This window comes from Lipophrys pholis (genome assembly GCF_963383615.2).
Source record: "Lipophrys pholis genome assembly, chromosome: 9".
In the NCBI taxonomy this organism is placed as follows: Eukaryota; Metazoa; Chordata; class Actinopteri; order Blenniiformes; family Blenniidae; genus Lipophrys; species Lipophrys pholis.
The window spans coordinates 14,881,417-14,903,139 of record NC_137639.1 but is presented as its reverse complement, the minus strand read 5'-3'; the positions used below and the strand labels follow the sequence as shown (position 1 = coordinate 14,903,139).

Sequence of the window (21,723 nt, the reverse complement as noted above, 5' to 3'; positions counted from 1 at the left end):
GGGGCACTTTTAAAAGCAAAAATGATCAGCATTGGAATCGAACATTGCCTTTTAATGGAAGTGCGTCTTTGCGTAGGTGAAAAGAGTCCAGGTTTTTAGTGCAGTCTGTCTGATAGGTTTGACTCGGGGAAAGGAATCGGATTTCCCTTTTCTAGTCCGCCGGAACTTCATTCATTTGTGTATTCATACTCAACCGTAAACATTGCTTTCGGCTTATTTTGCTCTCGTAAATCAAGAATCACTCTGAATCAACATATCTGCTTATCATTGTGGATGATTATAAAGAACGTTTGGTGAGAGAAGCGGGTATTTAACAGAATGTGTGATTTTGGTTTCTATTTTGTTCGGTAGCTCGGCAGGATATTGAGTGTTTAGGGGTGTTCTTCGGTCCATATAAGACCGCCGCCATCTTACATTTTCCAGTCTGTGCTGTTGCGGCTCAGTGGCTGTCTGTACTGGGAGTGGACGGGGGCTCCCCACTGACGCTCGCCCTCAACATTTGCTCGACTTTTTTTTTTCCATTTTTGAGTGGTTTTTACTGACCGAGGCCGGAGTGGACGGACTTGCTGTGTTGACAAAGGGTAGGCTTCAACATGCAAACTATCGGCTCTGCTCAGTTTTCTCCACTTTTCGTGTCCGGCTCGGTGAAAGCCAGCAGGAATGGAGACGGGTTGTGGTGTGCGGGCCGGCCGGGGATGCTGCTGCTGCTGCTGCTGCTGCCGCTGCCGCAACAACTCGCGAGCCAGCTGCGGTGTGGGATATGCCAGCCACCGCCTAATGGGGGAATATCTATGCTTTTGCCAACGATATCCACTGACTTCATACTAGAACACGGTTTGGTCTTGGGTGCTGTGAGGCAGTTGTTTTCCGTCACTCGTTTGAACCGCTGGATTTTAGTTGATCCACGAGCCTTCAGAGGGATTTTAGGAGTAACTGTCGTAGTTAGCAAACGTTAGCTTTAACTATTAGCCCACTTCCAGCTCTGCTCACATTCCTTCAATCTGACTCACGTTTTTTTTTTTTTTCCCACTTCTGTCCGTCTGTCTGCGCTGCTGCATTACTCTGAATGCGGAGTCACATCGGCTCGTTACAATGCGGGGATATACACAGATTAAACACGAGTTTTAAAACTTAACGTGGATTTGACTTTGTGAGAAGTTACCAAGTCGGTTCAACATCCCGACTGAAGTTTCGGTTATAACTTTTGTTAGAAAGGTTCAATGTTTTAATATCCACGAAACGAAAAGCCAGTCTTTAACTTTATCTGCAGTTTGTCTGCGCGTTCATTTCAGGTCGTAAGGCTCACGACGGTGTGTTTTCTCAATCCGTCCTTTTAAACAAAGACCGACACATTCCTCCTCCTCCTGGCCGTTGTGCTTTGGGAGGAAGACGAGGAGGAGCCACGGAGTGAAATTTGAGTCAGCGGTGTTGGGGCAAGAAAGTGTGTGGCAGCCAGCAGCTGTGGAGCTGAGAGGGGGGGGGGTCAGCTCAGCATTGTTCAGATCGACGTCCACATTTTCAATGGATGTTGACTGAAATGGGTGCGTAAATGCAGCCATGTGGATAAAATAAAGGGAAAAAAGTTAGAGACGTCTTGCTGTTTTACCTTTTCAGTTGGTGTCAGGAAATTGTTTGTGATCTGGTGGCAACGCATGTTTAATTTGTTATTTGGTGTGTTTTCATGTCATTGGTGTATTTTGCTTTTTCTGGACAGGCACTTAAAGAGAGAGAGAGAGGCAGCGCCTGGTTGAGTCCAGATTTTCAGGCTGTGCAGCTAAACTGGTTTATTTTAACTCGTGGCACTGCAGCAGGGTCCACTTTTACTCAGTTCCTGCTCTAATCTCACCAGTCTGCTTCTTTTCTGACCCAGAAATCCCTGCTTTGTCTGTGGCTCTGAGTTTATTTGAGATTTAAATGGGTTTGTTTTTTGTTTTTCCCCTCTGTGTGACACTTGAGTGAAATCCCCGAACACGTTACACATCGGAACAAAGGTGACAAATCTGTCATCTTGTCAGCAATATTTTCTGACAGTGCTTTACAAATTGTGAGGCGGAAACGTGGGTGTGGGTTACTTACAAGACCGGCTGTGGTTGTTTTGAGGTAATCCACTCACAGGAAGACTGCAGCTATCATCCTTTCCAGTGGTTTTACCATGACAAGACTTTGAATTTAAATCAACCATAACAGTAAACGGATTGTTTTAATGTTTAGGTTGATTTATGCAAATTACAGCCTTAAATATAGCATTTGTTGAAATGTACAAGCTTAAATGGTTATATAGATGCCAATTTGGAACACATAACGATGTGATTAAGTCCATTTAGTTGGACCAATGAATAATGTGTTTAATGATATACTCACAATTAACTTGTCATGATAAATCTTTCTCTCGTTCTTGAGTTTCTGTATTAAAAACGTGTCATTTTTTCCATTTACCAGGGAATTAGTAATTATTAAACAATTCAGTGGGGAAAGTCACCTTCACGTGAAAGTCCCAGGGATGCTTTTCCTATTTCTTATTCCTCCACAGGCATCCATCACTTTGCAGTAGAGACAGAGAATAAAGCCCTGCAGTGGCTGCAGGCGCTGGGCTCATTGTGTTGTTGGCAGCCAGCAGTGAGGGCTGCTGACCCTGCACATTACATGGCTCAGCCCGTGGCAGCTCCAGCCTTTCTGCCTGTGCTGATAATACAGCTTGTTTAGGTCATTTACTCATATGAATGTATTGAACTTGCTCAGGGTTCCTATTGAGAGGAAATTTACTGTGCAAAGGGTAAGAAGTCTTTAACTGCCCTTTTCCCTTAGAGCACATTTCCTCTGGGACCAAAGATCTATATTTCTTCATATAAAATATAAATGATTTAATGTTACATTGTACGATTAAAATACTTGAATGCAAAGTATCAAATGTATGTAGTTTTACAAAATATAATTTAAAGAATAAATGTTTCAGATAAGTAAAAAAGTAAATTTTTCTAAATCGTTATATAGCTGCCCTCTTCCTACTGGCTGTGTGGTAGTTCAGCATACATTTCTCAAATGGATAACATTTCTCTTTTCAGGAATAAGAATATAGGGAAAGCGTCTTTGACATATTGGCTAAACATTTAGATCATTAGGTTTTAATTTAGGTATTTACAAAACAGCTGAAATTAGAATATTTTGAGGTATTGGTATGTTTTAGGGATTTTGTTTGTGTGCAGTGTTCACATTTCTTATTCTGTCCAAAGATATAAAAGAATAAAATTTTCCTGTTTGGTCACAGTTTTTTTCAGGTTGTTGCTTTTCTCACTGCCGATGTCGAATGACTGGATGAATAAATTACATTCTGAATGTTACAGGAGACCTCTAATAACAAACTAGTAAGACCTGGCATTATATCGTGTGTTTTTTTTTTTTAATGGTTGATTATGTTTCCTCCTTATGATTGTCTTTTATAGAGAGCAGTTTTCGAGTCTGTCATTCATACATCAATGAGCCCTGCAGCTTCTATACTTTATCCAAACTGACCATGTTGAGACACTGGCACAGAGCTACACTATTCCTAGCTTTTCCGCCTCTGTTGGACCAGTACACCCTGTCATTTGAGTGTTGACCTGGGACAGCGATGCCGAGGTTAAACTTAACTTGTCAGACTTTGTGTGTACATACGCAGCATTGTACCATATACATCATATTGGCCTGATACCTGATTACTGAGTCAACACATTACTTTCTCCTCCTTCAGATCAGCCGTCTGACTCAGATGCCTGGTGTGTCACTCATTAGTCATCTGGTTTTGGTTGTATGGCCTTTAACTGGACCAGTCAAGACTCAAACATATTGGATTTCATGTCTGGCTTCAAAGAAACCTCCCGTTCAGACTAGTGGCTGTGCTGCTAGCTTGAAGTCTAGGAACTCTCACTGTAATGAGTTTTTGGTGTCAATGTTCATAGTCTGACTTTAGGGTGAGTCTGCCATTTGTGTCCCAGTTGGACGCCAGACTCTTCCTGTTTGCAAAGCAAAAAACGATGGGCTCAGTTTTCAAAGGAACCACTTTTCCAGCCGTGTGAATCATAAATGGTTTCACTGTGTGCTTTTGATTGTATGTTTGATTTGTATGCAGGCTTGTATGGGACATATGGCTCCCATTAGAAGCAGGCTAGGTTATATGAGGGCAGGCCTGCGAGGCTGCAAGGATGGCGTGTGAACAGTGAATTTGAGTTGGTGCGTTTGTGGTTAGAAGCAGCAGTTTTTTGGAGGCTGACTCAAGATTTAGTTTTAATGACACAGCTGAGCTGTGTGTGTGTGATGAGGGAGGTAATTTAGAGGGTTTTTTTGTCCTTTGGTGTGTTTGCATACTGGCAGCCATTTAACTGCAAAGTCCGACACATTCATCCTTGACTTTACACCATATGCTGCTACAATGTATTTCTGTAAGTCCACTTCTTTGAAGGACTCCACTTTGGTGTTTTTGAGACTAAATATTTCCAAACTTAATCCTGTGAAGTTATTAAACTTTGGAACCTGGGCCAAACTAATAACTTCCTAACGCCTTCCTAGGTGTCTGTTGTACTCTTTCATGCTGCACACATTTGCTCATCAGCAACACCTTTCAATCCACTGTCACCACACCAAACACATTTCTAAATCAGAACTTCAAGTCAAATTGTGGTTGTGCATTTTGTTCTGTGGAGATGTTTTAGAAATCATTCACTCCAGCCGACACTATACGACCAAACTCTAGTAAATACAGAATAAATAGGGTTGGCCAGATCTCCAAAACAGGGCTTTAAAAGTTAACTGTGTTGAGGGAGTTTCTTCTGTAATGCACTTACATCCTGTCATTGTTAATTAATTTAAATAGATCAGTATCACTTTATTCGTGACAGTGGATTTATTTTGGTTGTGATTGCAGCTTTTCTTGATTGAGTCCCTTGATCGCTTTAACATATTACTGTTCATTTCACAAATGATTTTACAGTTGTGCTAAATTCAGAAGAACTGTACTTGTACAGTTTTTCCAAACCCCCTCTAAAGACATCAAGATAAGAACTGGTGGCACAAACCTGTTGCTAGACAATATTAGAAGAAGTAGGTTAGGATTAAAAGTTATCTACTTTCCATTCAGACAACAGGAAATATAATCCAATAGGCAAACATTTAATCTGGGAGTGGCTCAACCTCTGCAATTTATTTCAGCTATTGCTCGTGGTTGATTCATTGACTAGAGGAAACATTTTTGATTGTAGTCGCCTTTGCAGTCTTTTTTTTTTTTTTTTTAAGAAGCCGTAGCTCTTAGCTCCCCCCTAATTTTAACTGTGAGTCTTTAGTATTCAGACATGTCCAAACTGGAATGTCTTGATTGAAAGGGATTTGGTCTGTTATTTTCCTGCCGAGTCTGTCTCGGAATAATCACAGGTGTACTTTTGTCAGCGTCTGACAAAAGGGTTTCTGGCACCATGGATACACAGCCCATGTTTCTCATTTTTAGCTCAAATTTTCTGAGGCGTTTTTTCCCCCATTTGTATGCATTACTGTCAAAACATTTATCTTTGAGTATGAATTTAAAATACTTCTCTTTCAATTTGCCTTGTTTTGCCTGAATTAATCCCCTTCCACCAGCTCTACCGCTCTCCTGCCATTGCCAGTGTTTACTTTCCTGCAGAGTGTGGTTTCAGCTTCAAAGCCTGGGAAGGAATGCATATGCCCCCTCCCTCCCCCAGCCTCTTTTCTCTCCACCCAGTGCTCCACTTCCCCCGTCCTCCTTCACCTAAATAGTTGGTGGCGGCTACAGTTAATGGTGGCTTTGTATGTGAGCTGCTGCTGTTTGCATGTTTGCTTTAAATGGGAAGAGGAAATCCAAGAAAGGGAGGAGACAGGAAAGAAAAGAAGTCACTGGAATGTCACTTACTGGGGTCGTCTCTTTGGAATATATATATATATATGGTCTGAAATTTTAGTCAGCTTTTTTCTCTTACTTTTATCTTTGCTGTGTTTCCATTGAGTAAAATGGAAGGTGTTTGGCTGGCAAGCAGCTTGGAGATGTGCAGTTGTGTGCAGTGGAAACAGAACTAATTTTCTTTTGTCTTGTTTCAGATCAGGAAGCTGTGTTGGCCGCAGTTTGAGAAAGGAACATGGCTTCCCAGGGTAAGTCGACATGTTGAAGCACGCGTTCACTTGCTTTAATTCATGTTGGTGTGCTATGCTTGTGTACTAATCAATACATAGGTGTAGTGTTTTTCACTTGATGGTAGTTTAACTAGTTTTTGTCTTGGTGCAGATTTATGTTCTTATTTGAAGGGAATTGGTTATTGATTTTAATTTGAGACTTGAGGCACATGTAAAATTGAGCGCAACTATTAAGTCCTTTACTGCTAAATTACATTTCACACTTGAAAGATAATACTACCAAAAATGCCATAAGAAGCAGGAAAAGCCATACGTTTCAGGCAATGAGCCACATTTGAGGCAGCTGGTATATTCTAACAAATATGATGTTAACAACTTTCCAAACGGGGATGATTGCTAATAAGTGCTTAAGAATATCTGGTGTGAAATGGCTTAAAATCAAAGTTGATTCACCAGACTTTTGCCAATGTTGATTGAATTATTTAAGTCATATTTTTGTTTTTATTCCTGCAGCTGATTTGATGGAACTGGATATGGCTATGGAGCCAGATCGTAAAGCAGCAGTCAGTCACTGGCAGCAACAGTCCTACCTAGATTCAGGCATCCATTCAGGAGCCACCACAACTGCCCCCTCTCTTAGTGGGAAGGGCAATCCTGAGGAAGATGATGTTGACAACCAGGTCATGTACGAATGGGAGCAGGGCTTTAACCAAAGTTTCTCCCAGGAACAAGTACAAGGTAGGTTGATACATAAGGCTAATCTTTGAGCAGTCGCCAATAAAAGCTTACTGTCAAGTATAACAAAGCCATTTATTTTCTTGCAGACATTGATGGTCAGTATGCCATGACACGGGCCCAGCGAGTGCGCGCTGCAATGTTTCCAGAGACTCTTGAGGAGGGCATGCAGATCCCTTCTACACAATACGATGCAGCAAACCCTACCAACGTCCAGAGGCTGGCAGAGCCTTCGCAAATGCTCAAACACGCTGTGGTCAATCTCATCAACTATCAAGACGATGCAGAGTTGGCAACCAGAGCCATACCAGAACTGACCAAGCTACTCAATGATGAGGACCAGGTAATTATAGTGCACCTGAGGCTCAATTACAGTACAATACATTTTTTTCAATGAGTATAATTCTGTAACATCTATACTCTTCCTTTCCAGGTTGTAGTGAACAAAGCAGCAGTGATGGTCCACCAACTTTCAAAGAAGGAAGCTTCTCGTCATGCCATCATGCGCTCACCTCAGATGGTGTCTGCCATTGTCAGGACCATGCAGAACACAAATGATGTGGAGACGGCTCGCTGTACAGCGGGAACACTGCACAACCTTTCCCATCACAGAGAGGGACTGTTGGCCATTTTCAAGTCAGGAGGAATACCAGCTCTAGTTAAAATGCTCGGGTATGTAGGAGGAGGATCATATTGTTCTTTTGAGTAAAAAACCCAATGTATTTCCGCTGAGGCATTCTGCTGTAATGTTTTATATTTGCTTCCCCTAGTTCACCTGTGGATTCCGTCCTGTTCTACGCCATCACCACACTCCACAACCTTCTTCTGCATCAAGAAGGCGCCAAGATGGCCGTTCGTTTAGCTGGAGGTCTGCAGAAAATGGTAGCTCTGCTCAACAAAACTAATGTCAAGTTCTTGGCCATCACCACCGACTGTCTCCAGATCCTGGCTTATGGAAACCAGGAAAGCAAGGTGAGGTGTTCTTCACAGTGGTGCATTTGTTCTAAAGTAAAATGTACAATGTTTACCTTTGTAAAGAAAGACATCAGTGTGATTCAAATGTATCTGAGAAAACTCCTAACCTCTGTTGTGTCTTCTTTTGGTGTAGTTGATAATCCTGGCAAGTGGGGGCCCACAGGCACTGGTCAACATCATGAGGACTTACACCTATGAGAAGCTGTTGTGGACCACAAGCCGTGTTCTCAAAGTTCTGTCAGTCTGCTCCAGTAACAAGCCTGCCATTGTAGAAGCCGGTAGGTTTCATCAACAATTAATTATTCAGGATTTTTTTTTTTCTTCCTGCAGCTTCATGCAAGTGTACAGACTGTTACGTGTTTGCCCTTCTGTCCAGGTGGTATGCAGGCTTTGGGACTTCATCTGACAGACCCCAGTCAGAGACTAGTCCAAAACTGTCTCTGGACTCTCAGGAACTTATCAGATGCTGCCACCAAACAGGTGATGAGAGCTGCTCCTGCCATCATTGCTGGGCTCTTTTGATTTTGAAAAGGAGCAACGTTGTAATATGAGAAAGCAGTACGTTTTATATTTTTCTTTTGTTTTATGCGATCTGCTGTCCAGGAGGGAATGGAGGGTCTGCTTGGAACTCTGGTGCAGCTGCTCGGCAGTGATGACATTAATGTGGTGACCTGTGCTGCTGGCATCCTCTCTAACCTGACCTGCAACAACTATAAGAATAAAATGATGGTCTGCCAGGTGAGTACATGCACCATTCAGTGTATGACAAAATGTGAAATTACCTGCATTCTTAAAAAAAAAAAAGGTGTATATATATATATATATATATATATAACAGTAACTCAGAAAAACAAAAGCTTAGATTTTTTCTGTTGTGTCTGATATCCTCTCCAGGTGGGAGGCATTGAGGCATTAGTTCGCACAGTGCTGCGGGCTGGAGACAGAGAAGACATCACAGAGCCAGCGATTTGTGCCCTGCGTCACCTCACATCTCGACATCAGGATGCGGAGATGGCACAGAATGCTGTCAGACTCCACTACGGCCTGCCTGTGGTTGTCAAATTACTGCATCCACCGTCACACTGGCCACTCATCAAGGTACGCACGCACGCGCCTGCAGCAGTCGGCTGTGTAAGCTTCCCTTCATACTGTCAGCCAGTCATGTAGTTGTTGGTTCCACTAATCAGTTTACACTTCACCACCTTTTCATGCTGAAATAATGGGCTGAACTGTACTGCTGTAAGTTGTACCCTTGAGACATGTATGAGCTCAGTTCAATATCCAGAGTGCATCCAAAATGAAGCAGAGTGACAAGAACCAGCCCCTTGAATATTTTTGGCATGTAGCGACACTGAGGGTGAAAGAAGCTCTGGGACTTTTTTCTATGGCAGTCGATTCCCAGAGCTACATGTATTAATAGTAATTAAAATGTGCCTGCAAATATTTTAGTTTGTTAATTAGCTGTGACTGATGGTGACCAAATGCTGATCTACTACTGTGTTTCCTCATCAGGCGACCGTTGGTCTGATCCGTAATCTGGCACTGTGCCCTGCAAACCACGCCCCACTGAGGGAACAGGGCGCCATCCCCAGACTGGTTCAGCTGCTGGTCAGAGCACACCAAGACACACAGAGACGCACCAGCATGGGAGGCACGCAGCAGCAGTTTGTGGTGAGAACACACACACTGGCATGAGCATCCTCCTGAAGACATTCACTTCAGTAACTGAGTCCTTACCCTGAGGTTAACCCACATCTAGTGATACCCTTCACCATAAATCCCACCTACTGCTCAAAAAAACAGATTCAAGGTGTGAGGTAGGCTGGATGTGTGGTCTGAAGTGATTCTTGGATAGAGCCTTAAAGATAAGCTGTCGGTCAGACTGTATAGAGGCATAGACAATTAATGTTATTTCTTCTTTTATTAGGAGGGAGTTCGAATGGAAGAGATTGTGGAGGGCTGCACGGGGGCACTTCACATCCTGGCCAGAGACGTTCACAACAGAATAGTCATCAGAGGACTCAACACCATTCCACTCTTTGTACAGGTACGTCTGCAGCTCTTCATTTTACTCTTAACAAATAAATACATCCAAGTCCACTTTGTTTTGGACTCTTTTGTAAATGTGATAGAATGGTTTGAAATGTGACTGTATTGAGTCAGTTTGTGTTTTTCTAACTCTTGAGATGTTTGTTTGAAAGTGAATTCCGAACCTTATTTTTAAAGCCTTGTTGTAATAAATTGTTGCCTCCGAAGCACCGTCACCTTTGGGTGTTGGATTTTCAAGAGCATGCTCGGTGCGCTGATTAATCGAAGCATCCTGTTTTTCTGTGTGCGTGCAGCTGTTATATTCTCCCATTGAGAACATCCAGCGTGTAGCAGCAGGCGTCCTGTGCGAGCTGGCCCAGGACAAAGAGGCTGCAGAGGCCATCGAGGCTGAAGGAGCCACCGCTCCACTCACAGAGCTGCTGCACAGCCGCAATGAAGGAGTTGGTATGTGCACAAAAACACAATTTACATTCTGCATTTACTCACATCAGGTTATGTTAAGTCAGCAGATGTTCAGAGGAGCTGTTCCAGCTGTGCAGCACTATTATAACTATTATACCTCTGCCACTTGGAAATTAGTTTGTTTCCCAGAGAGACTCTTCAGTGTGACATGGACCTAACTAATTAAATATGTAAAGCAACATGAACATTCAGATTTTGCTTGCAAAAAAAGCTTGCGTAAACCCACTACCTGGTCCAATGTCCACTCAATCGCTCTCTCTCTCAGCCACATACGCAGCAGCCGTTTTGTTCCGGATGTCGGAGGACAAACCTCAAGACTACAAGAAACGCCTGTCTGTAGAACTCACCAGCTCGCTCTTCAGGACGGAGCCAATGGCCTGGAACGAGGTACTCAACATCATTTAAACTGTTCTCACCATGTGAATTCAGCCGAGCTGGGCTGTGTGCTTTAGATTGCTCCCACCCTGCTCACTATTGTGTTTTTCTCTGCAGACTGGAGATCTGGGTTTGGACATCGGCGCTCAGGGAGAGCCTCTGGGCTACAGAGCGGAAGGTGAGCCCCCCTTTGTGCTCACTGATTGATTTGTGAACTGGGTTTATCGAAACGTCGGTGCATGACACAACATGGCAGTCTTTTAAAGAGATAGACGTTCCTCTCAGGAACAGGAGGAGGAAATTCAACAGGAGCTGGACGCTGCAATGAGAAAGTTTAACCCGAGTCACAGAGAACAACTTGGACGGCCGCCGGCCGCTTCAACGTTCTTCACTGGACGTGTCTCTGAGTCGTTCACAACCCTGCCTACATTTTTACCTACTTTATGTGGTGGGACCGAGAGACAGAGTTGGGCCTGGGTGCGCTTTGCCGTACCGTAACATCCCTCTCCGGCACAGCAGCTTTAGGTTCCCAAAATTGATCGACTGGGCTCTGCAATCATTTTAACAAAATACAAATAATGACTCCAAACTGCCATTGTGACTGTCAAACCAGGTTTACTCTCCAAGTTAAGGATGGAAGCATATTTAATTATTTAGTACAAATACAACACTGCCATTTTCACTTATTCAGAGTTGTGGAGCTCCGTGTTAGTGCTGGAGAAACTGAGCAGATTCAAATCAACAGCCTGTGTCCCACTGATCAGTCCAGTCTGAGGTCCTACTGCATGACGTTAGATGTATTCGACAAGCCTCCTGCTGCCACAGATGGATTTCTGTTGGTGGAATCAAACAAGACCCGGTTAACTAAACCACCAGCTGAGCTGAATTCAGTTCAAAGTCCTGCCGTGGTAGTTTGAACAGAGTTCAGCCGTGTTTTTGTGTGCTGTGTTGCTGTGCAGTGGTACATTTAAGTGATCTTACTACTGTGTGACGGCTTGGTTTGTTAACATGCTTCTAACAACTGCTCTGCTTCCCCTGCCTCTCCACCATCCGTCCCCCCACACCAGACCCAAGTTACCGTTCCTTTCATTCGGGGGGTTACGGAGGGGACACAATGGGCATGGAGCCCATGATGGACCACGATCTGGGGGGAGGCCACCACCCTGGCCAGGACTACCCCCCTGTAGAAGGGCTTCCTGACCTAGGACACGCCCAGGAACTCATAGAGGGCCTTCCGCCCGGCGACTCGAACCAACTGGCCTGGTTTGATACTGACCTGTAAATACCGAGACCAACATTACACTACACTTTCTACTAGGTAAGAGTTCCTGCACTCGGCCTGCTGACTTGTTAGTTGTAATAATAGAAGCTCAGTGGAGACATCAAATGTCTGAGGAGGGAGGAGAGTGGATTCATCCACTGTGGCTGTTGCATGTTCAAACTGGTCCTAATTGCAGAGCTGTGTGATGTGGTGTGGTGTGTGTGATGTTTCCTGGTGTTTGATCTGTGTGTGTGGCCCTCGACCAACATCCGCGCCGTCTCCTTCCCCTCACCGCCTCTTTTTCTTGTTTGCAGCTGTATCATGTGATCTGGATGAACCTGCATCGTGATTCGCCCTTGTGGAGGAGGAGGGGTTTCAGAAAGTGCCTGAAGAAGACTCAAAAACAGCAAGCAGAGTTTCCTGTCTATGGAAACTCCATTGGGACAAACTAGATTTTAGTGCGGTTCGGTTCTGGTCTCAGCCTGATGGGGGCTGACTTCAAATCCTGACATGACTCACAGATTTTGATCTCAATGATTGGTTTTCAAAAACCCTTTTTATGTCCGTTTAATTTTTACTTTCGGTTGTTTTGCTTTTTTATTCCGTTTTCCTCAAGTCTGTATGGTACAAACTGAATCTAGCTTGCTTTTTTTTGTTGTTTCATTATTCTGAATTATGATACACATCTCTTGTTTTTGCAGTCCTTCGTATTTTAAGTTTGTCTCTGGTAGTATGAGTTTTTCTTTCTTTCTTTTTTTTCTTTTTTTTAAAGTGGTAATGCTCCATCCCAGTAAAGAATCTGATCACATTTTAAATGGTGTCCAAACACTAAAGTTAATCCGTTGACTTGTATTCTGATGATCAAGTGTAACATTGTGTAGCTTTTGTATAAAAAAACAAACAAAAAAAAAAAAAAACATGAATTGGAAATCATGGTCCAAATATCAAGCTATTTTCTTGCTTTAAAGGGGGACACCAGTGTGTCTCCACTGTTCCAAAGGGGGTGTAGCTGACTAGCTGGGTGGGAGGAGGCTCCTGTTGGTCTGCTCTTACTGAAGGGTGGGGGTAGTGAGAGGAGCTGGTTGCTGTAGCCTGCTGTGTTCTGAAACAATAAAATGGACTGTCATTTCATCTGGACGCCTCCCATCTGTTTGTACCTGAAATCAAGAATCAAACCAGTCACAACACTTAACATCCCCCAGAGGATCATGGGAATAGATGCAGTGGTTCCATCTTAACTCTGGTAGTTTAAAAAAAACTGTCAAGGCAGATTAAGTTGAGTTGAATTGGAATCAGGATTTCGGGGTGGATGGTTGCATGTACTGTGATTGAAACACACAATAAGGATGACTTTAAGTTTTCTACATCTGTGTGATGAGGACAAAGTTTAGTCACTCCAAAGACCCAACATCCTCAGATTTCATCAGACTGCGGTCAAATTAGAAGGGTGATTTTTTTTCTTTTTGTTTTGTTTTGCACCATAACGTCTGACCTGCAGATGCAGCTGGTCTGTGAAGAGGGATGAACTATAAGCCTGCGAGCGGTGAACATGAGTTCAGGTAGTAAAAGTTGACTGGTGCGAAGTCCAGCTGGTACTGGATGACAGCTACACTAGTGCAGTTAAACGTGTGCACCGTGCATGGCCACTGTGGGAGGAAGGTGGAATACCAGCATCACACGCATGCTGTCCCACTCCCATCAAAATAACTGGTATTTTTCTACAATGACATATAGCATGCGGATGTAGACTATTAGCCTGATATATAATTTTTTTTCATGTTCCTGGCACTTTTCCCACTCTGGAACAATTTCATTCATGTGACACCAAAATACTAAAAAGGCTGGAGTGTCAGCGTGTAATGGCATTAACAGACCGCTCATAGCTTCATTCTCCGGCAGGCAGCGGAGACAGGCGTGATGTAATGAGCTAATATTGTCATTATTTCTGAGTGGAAGCATCCAGGCTGCCTCGGAGGCCGGGGTTGTGACGCCTGTGACAGTCTGAATCAGCGCTCGGGCTGTAATCCTGTGCAGTCTGATGAACTCCAGAGTGACGTCTTGATTGTGATGTCACATTATTTTTGTGACACAGTGATATTTATTGCTGTCCCTGATAATCATGCATCTCAACGCTGCAGGGAGCACTTCTACTGCCGTTTCATGAATTCAAACCTTCAAATTTATAAAAGATCTCCGTTTTCTGTCCCACTTTATCCAGTTCAGGGTTTCCGAGGGCCGGAGGTTTTTGGCAGAGTACATCCAGAGTACACATTCACAAAGGACAATGTACACACCGTGTAATTAGTAAAGACCTTTTATTCTTGAACAACACTCAATAAAGACAAGAGATTCACTTTGGTCAGAAACAGACTTAGATTATAACAAGTTACGATAACTTTAAAGTTTTGTAGGTAAAAATATCCAAAGTCGAAGCCGTTTTTCATCTGTTGACGCCGTTTAGGGAGCAGAGATCTCTTTGAGGATTTCAGCAGCCAGTGGAGCCACGTCGACATGACAACTGTGAAAAAGAGAAGAAGATATTGATCTGATGAACACTGGAGCTTACACGGAGACAGAAAATGGTAGAGGGTCCTATATTTCTGACATCCTGGTCTGGAAGGGTACTTGTGTATGTCTACTAAGTATTTGAGTGGCATGGCTTGAAAAAAGCTCAATTTAACGTTTAAAGTTTTCATTCTGTATATCTGGTTTCATCCCTCTCTGGGTCTTTGCAAATTAATTCTATAAAAGTTTCACATTCACTCTTTAAAACAATGTATGACGACTCATCCTGCACACAACGGCGTTTCCTAATTATGCATCCGGTAGATTATCTTCCTTGAAGTATTTTATTAGTATATCCATCCTTCACCTCACATGGCTGTGTTGTAATCGGAGGATCCACACATGCAAATGGAGGAACTTTCAGATTCTACAGACTTTAACCCTTTGATATTCCTGCAATGAAGCCAAAATTCTAACACGAAAGCAAACAAATCACAACATCCCACTCCGACATCGTCGCTTTGCACACAAGTACACGTTTACTTTCTACTTTAATAGCTGTACAGTGAGTCCCTCCTCCTCTCTTCTCTTCCTCCCAGGTGTGTTTGAGTTGAGGGCTGCTGGACAGCCAGGCCAGCAGGAGCCCTCCCACCCTTTCCAGTTAATTAAAACCTACATAATTAACCCAATTAAAATTGTTCCCAGAGGCCTTGGAAACCCTTGAAAGTTTGTGGATTTGAAAAAGATAAATTGGGTTTATAGAAGTTTCAGGACAAATATAAGAGTTTGGTCATTCATTAAATCTCAGGCCTCGCATTCAAAAATTTGTGACATGAGACAAAGGAGAGGCGACAGTAAAATAATCTGTGTTGGATTACAGTCAACAGTTCTCATTCTCATTCGCACTTCTATTCATATGTCAATCCAAGCAATAACTCCAACACTGTCAATGAGATTCAGAAGATCCAGAAAGTACTGAAAAGCAGAGAAAGAGCTTCGAGCCCATAAAGTGGTTATTACGGTGCCTCATGTGACGTCCAATCACAGACAAGATCCACCAGAATATCACACATCGAACAGGAGTTTCTCAGTCGCATCAAAAACAGAGTAATATTAAACAACTGTCCAACACTAAAGCGGGAATTATCTTGGCTAAAGGGGCAGAAACACCTTTTGCCCATTTTCTGGCCAATCCTACAGCCAATAAATTGTCTGTACTGAACTTGACCTTTCATTCAAATTAAGCAAAAGAGATGATCCCCATAGTGACTTTTAAATGAATTGGAAGGTTGTTTTTATTTACTGTTTGGAGCCACTCACCAAGGTTCTCCTCTACTGTAACTTAATGAGTGTTGTACTTCCTGGAGCAAAAACCAATCAAAACAAACTAAAGACTTTGTGACGCAGTTCTAACCTGATGGCGAGAGGAGGAATGAAATGAGCGTGTTCCTGCAGGATCCTCCAGCGAGATGCTGACTGCTGAGGAAAACAAGTTTTCAGAGCCTCTGAAGACAGCCTGGCAGCTTACCGTTCCTCTAACGGAACAGCAGCTGCGCTCAGCCTGTTAGTGTTTTGATAAAATCCTGGATCCAAACTGTCTGAGCGCTGAATGTTTTCACAGGAGTGGTGGAGGTTTGTGAGCTGCTCACCAGATCTCAGCGGGCCGCGATACCGTCGGCTCTGACTGAGTGAACTCTGCAGTAAACTCAGCTCAGGTTTTGGGCCGGGAGGCTTTTCTTTGGGAGTATTGTGGGGGGGGGGTAACAGTGATGCTCGTCCTCCCCTCCCCCCACCGGCGGTCCGGCAACACATTTTGAAAAGGCATTCCTCAGGTTGCCATGGTAAAAGCTGAATGACATCATTTGGTTAAGATCTCAACCCAGAGCTCCCCTCGCCGCCCCGCCCCTCCTTCGTCTCCAACTTCTCTGCCCTCTCATCCTCTCAATTAAAACCTCTCCTCAACCTCCCTCTTCTTTCCATCCCTTCTTCTCCTCTTTTCTCTCCTCATAACTCCTCTCATCTCCTGCCCTTTCTCCTAAAACCTCTGCTCCCCTCCTCCTACTGCTAAACCAGTAGGAGGGTGCCAGTCTCTGCCACTTCAAAGACTGAAGCTGATCTGTGCTTTCATCTGGCAGAGAGAGAGAGAGAGAGAGGAAGGGGGTGACTGGGAGAGTGAGAGAGAGAGAGAGAGAGAGAGAGAGATGAGAGAGTGAGGGAGAGAAAAAGTGAGGAGAAACAAAACGAGAGAAGAGAGACGAGGGAAGGGAGGAAACTCGGGGAGAGAGAGAGAGAGAGATGGGGTGAGACAGAAAGGGAAAGGAAGAAAACGGTAAAAGAAAGCATGGAAAATTAAGTGGGGGGGCAGGAGGAGAAGAAAAGGGTGTGGTGGATGAGATGTGGTGGGGAAGGGAACACCTCCATTATTGATCTGATGTGTGTTTGAGAGAGTTTTTTGTAGAAGAGTGTGTACTTTTCATGTGAGTACGTTGAGTGTGTGTGTGTGTGTGTGTGTGTGTGTGTGTGTGTGTGTGTGTGTGTGTGTGTGTGTGTGTGTGTGTGTGTGTGTGTGTGTGTGTGTGTGTGTCGGGTTGGTGGTCTCGAACATCAATAGATCAAAAGAAGCACGGTCGCTACGGTGACAAAACCCTTGGCTCAAAGTGGACACACATTTGGCCCACATACTCATGAGAGGTAATGACACACACACACACACACACACACACACACACACACACACACACACACACACACACACACACACACACACACACAGCTGAAAAGTACTGTTTTTGTTTCGATTAATATTTCTCATAATTCTACACTAACAAAGCTTAAAAAGTCTCTGGTTAGTTTGTAAAGTGAAAGTTCAGATTAAGTTTCCAGCCCCTGCAATCAGATGTCAAGAACACGACAAATAAAATTGAGTTTTTAATAATCCATGGGATTCCTCTCTGTTTTGTGTGAGTTATTAAGTCGACACTTCAGAAGCAGACGTCCTTTCAATTAAGGAGGAAAAGATGGTTTTGACATGTACGATGTAAAGACATGTTCAGACATGTGTGAAAATAATAAGATGAGGGAAAAGGCTGCATAACACCGCAAAATCCACAGTGGATTGTTAGTAGATTTAACTCTGAGGTGTAAAATGGTTTCCACACAGGGACACACAATAGAACCCGAAGAGGCCGAATATGACTAAATAATAACATTTAACATCGAAAGCTGTTTTAGAAATAAAAGGTTTCAAAAAAATCCCTTCAATTGAGAGACTTGAATGTGACAGTGGTAACATCAGCTTTAGTCCTCAGAGGTGTCCTCATGACAAATTGTTGTGAGGTGAGTCACCAGGCAAACAGGCCGTCCACAAGAGTTGCTTCTGTGCGAGGAAGGAGCTGCACGAGGGGACTTTCCTGGAGTGAGACGAGGGAGTGCACCTCACACGCTCACTAGTCAGGCACAGCTTGTGGATGACATTCGGCAATCCTTCTCCTTTCAGTACGAGGTCAATTACTGTTCGGGGCCTGGGAATACTGAATTAATATACTGTATGGCAATCGGTTCATCCGCAGCGTCACCTTAAGTTCAGGCTACGTCGCTTGGACTGCGGTCCCAGTGACTCACGTACAAATACTGAAAATGACAGCGTGGACAACCTCTTTATATGATGCACACAAACATGTAACAGTAGCAGCACGCACCTTTTATATGTTGAGACATTATGCAGGACACCAATCAGCTCCGTCCCTTCGGCACATTCAAACCAGTCAGATCTGTCTGAGGTCTGCACCTGGAAAACAAGATGTGAAGGAACAGAAGTGAGAAGAAGTGAGAGGGAGAAGCTCAATCTGTGTCGCGAGCTGAAAGCCAATTATTTGTTGTACCACAATCAACAGAGGCGCTGAAGACGTCGCTCTGATGGAGCTAATAAATAAATGCTGAGCAGCATTTTGTTTTCTGGCTGTGTACAGTATATAAAATGGAACAGAGTTTGAATAATGACCTCCATTTACAGGCACAATGCATCATTGTTTTTATGGGTCTAATGTGACGTTTACACAGTGAACAAAGTGAGACGTGAACAACAGCAGCCAGAGCTCGCTGGAGATCGCTTTGAATCACAGTAAATAGTGTTGATGGTAAAAAGATTACAAAACGGTCTCTGACACCTATAATGTCACACTGTGATCTGAAAATCTAAGATCATTTTGTGATAATTGAACTGTCTGTTAATGCTGTGTACTTAATTCTTCAGTTTTCTTCTTGTATCTATTTGTCAGAGAGAGCAGCCAAACCAATCAGCTATAGCTATCGTCTCACCAATAACAACAACAACAACAACAACAACAACAATAATAATAATAATAAGACTAAAGATACTAAAAACACACTCGTTTTATCTCTCTCCACTATACATATTAGACACAATTTTGTTTTTGCAAGTTGGATTTATTTCAGGATGTTCCTGCCTACATCGTCGTAGATCAGCTCAAAAGTATTCCCATCCATCCTGCTGACATGTCCGTCCCCACCTCTTCATCCTCTGTTTTCCTGCCTGTCCTGACACGCTTGTCCACGCACTGATTCCTCGGTGCTCTCGTCAGGAACACCTGGTTCACTCAGGTGCATGCTTGTGTGTTGAGAACGTTCCTTGCACCAAAAATGACTCAGTTTAAACCGATGAGATAAAACCTGACGTAAGACCATATGTACAGTAGGTAAGCCATAAAAGTTTGTGGTACGGCACAAATCTTCCAGTAAATAATAAGAATCATGCTCGCCTTTGCCTTGTTAAGCATTGGAAATGTGTGTGTGTGTGTGTGTGTGTGTGTGTGTGTGTGTGTGTGTGTGTGTGTGTGTGTGTGTGTGCGTGCGTGTCTGCCTGAGTGAATGTGTGTCCGTGTGTTTGGTGAACGTGTTTTCTCTGATCTACGGTGACATCATCACCTCTGTCTCTGTGGCGACCCAGCACAGTTGTTGCTAAGAAACGGGGTTAGGAGGAGACAAAGACACCCCCACCCCCCACCCCCCACCACCACCACCACCACTTTTCTCACCAACACAGACACACTTCTTCCTTCTTCATCAGGGTTAAAGGACATAGCGCACACACCTATCATCACCCCCCCCCACAGTCCTCTCCCTATCCTTACATCATGTCCACTCGTCTCCGCGTCGTTCACTCCATAATGCTGAACTCAATGTCATATAGACGACAGACAGACATGTTGCGTCTGAGGAAGACAGCAGAGGACTGTCATAATGCAACCAGAGTTCAAACAAGTGACAACGTAAGTGACACCAGAGACACAGCGTGCAGCAATTTATAGTAGAATGACATAAAGATCATCTACAAATACAACATGAGAGAGAGAGAGACAGAGACAGAGACAGAGAGAGAGAGAGAGAGAGAGAGAGTTTGAGGTAGGAACGAATATTTGTCTGATGGGTAAACATCCCGATACAAAAAACAAAGCTTCAGGAAGCTGTGTGAATACTGGTGATTCGGTATATACAGATATTTAATGACGTCGTTTTAATGGTGTGACTGGCTCCTTGTGATCAAACTGGGTCGTACGTGGCCCCCGAATTAAGTATGACGTCACTGCTCTCAACCTATAAATTATCTCTGACAAAAGAAGTGAACATGTCACGGGTTACTTGGCTTGGAAAAATGACTCAATGAAATTATCTAAAACAAATTGGATTGGAGAGTCTATTCACTTAGTGAGTGACAGGCTGCGAAACACGTAATCAAATCATCCTGTTTCTGGCACAAGTCCATAAAAGCTTGCAATATGAGGACATAAAATACTTTGACATTTTGGAGACTTTTTGTTTTGCCTCCAGAGATCAGAGGAAGGCTTTGTGGACACGAGTGCGGGGTTAACAAGCAGTGAGGAGCAAGACGGCGCAAAACCAACAAAAACATCCTGCCTCAGCTCGCAGCAGTCGGAGCAACTGAGCACGAGTCGCACAAACTACGAGGGAACGCTGTCACCGCAGATCAACTTTGTACTTTTCCAGCTTTGATTATCAAATGTATCATTAACTCACCGAGGATTAGTTTAACGGCACAACTTAGCAACGCATTTTTTTTTTTGATAGTTTTGTGTGAAGTTGGATTAAAAAGGACATGAATTGTGGCCAATGGCTGCACACACACACACGCGCGCTCTCTTTCTAGAGGCCGACTAATAAGTTTAAAAACTGAGGAACCAAACTCCATCAAAAAACAGAAAAGAAATGCATCTCACTCAAACAACTTATTATGGACGTGTTTTCATTTAATCAGCATTGCGCTTCAAGTCCATTCAAGTCGTAACTGAAAAAAGACAAGTTGAAAATTTCACTAATGCAGACTTGATTCATTCCCCCCGCGTTGCCCCGCCCGCGCGGTTTCCAAGCTATTAGCGGGATCTTTGATTGAGATTAACAGAGCCCCGAAATCAATGAAAGATAATTAAAAAGCCTTTTTTGAAGGGCAGGCACTTGTCTGGGTGTGTAGGTGTGTGTTTGAGGCAGATTGTGTGTGTGAGTCATTGTGTTTCTCTGAAGGCAGATCAGTGAAAGAAGTGTGTGTTGTGTTTAATGTCTGTGGTACTCTAACTGATTGAATCGCTGATTTGAAAGCGGCAAGCGCCACCGACGGATACGCAGAGATACGTGCATTGTATATGCATGTATGCAAACAACAATTGTGTTTTCCTCAAAACTTTGAAAGTTACAGAAGTCCAGTTTAAAAAAAAAAAAAAACCCATGTACCCTTTAGGAAGCGTAAAACGATAAATCTTTATATCACCGGTTGTGATACAAACAGTGACTAAATGTGCTGAAAGTGAGGCGAACAAATAAACTTGCTTTGCTGGGAGCACTGGGACGCCGCGCGGTGACTCATCCATTGGCCACGAGGTAATGGCAGAAACACACTGCCGTGTCAGATGTATTGCTCAGGGTGGTGGTGAGGAGACACACATAGATTTTACTGTATGGGAGAGTGTTGGGGGGGAAGGAGGGAGGGATTATTCACAAGAGGACTCATTTCTTAACACACAGACACAAATGGAGAGAGGTGAGACATTTGTGTCCAGGTTCTGGTGGCAACAACTAATTAGTGAGAGGAGTCACCCACCCACACACACACACACACACACACACACACACACACACACACACACACACACACACACACACACACACACACACACACACACACACACACACACACACACACACACACACCAGCTCGCGGG

General features: G+C 43.6%; 2 protein-coding genes across 3 annotated transcripts in view; one reads left to right on the top strand and one right to left on the bottom strand.

The window, feature by feature from the left end:
• The first annotated feature begins 421 nt into the window (after positions 1-421).
• On the top strand, positions 422-12,910 carry ctnnb1 (catenin (cadherin-associated protein), beta 1). Of its 2 annotated transcripts, none has more exons than XM_080471068.1 (17): positions 422-581; positions 6,084-6,129; positions 6,625-6,849; positions 6,936-7,189; positions 7,280-7,518; positions 7,617-7,818; positions 7,955-8,099; positions 8,198-8,301; positions 8,425-8,559; positions 8,716-8,919; positions 9,334-9,492; positions 9,749-9,868; positions 10,164-10,314; positions 10,598-10,719; positions 10,825-10,885; positions 11,775-12,025; positions 12,283-12,910. In XM_080471068.1, the coding sequence occupies exons 2-16, from the start codon at positions 6,117-6,119 to the stop codon at positions 11,987-11,989; spliced, it is 2,349 nt and encodes a 782-aa protein (XP_080327194.1). In that variant the 5' UTR covers positions 422-581; positions 6,084-6,116; the 3' UTR covers positions 11,990-12,025; positions 12,283-12,910. The 2 variants fall into 2 exon arrangements, with proteins under 2 accessions (XP_080327194.1, XP_080327193.1); XM_080471067.1 differs by having other exon boundaries at positions 6,079-6,129.
• A 1,355-nt stretch (positions 12,911-14,265) lies between these two features.
• Positions 14,266-21,723, bottom strand: part of ulk4 (unc-51 like kinase 4) — a gene marked incomplete at its 5' end in the record, with an annotated part of 69,537 nt that continues 62,079 nt past the window's right edge. Inside the window, 2 exons of the mRNA XM_080472102.1 lie at positions 14,266-14,486; positions 18,172-18,260. Of these exons, the coding sequence (XP_080328228.1) occupies positions 14,426-14,486; positions 18,172-18,260 (150 nt within the window). The 3' untranslated portion in view covers positions 14,266-14,425. The remainder of the gene's footprint in view (positions 14,487-18,171; positions 18,261-21,723) is intronic.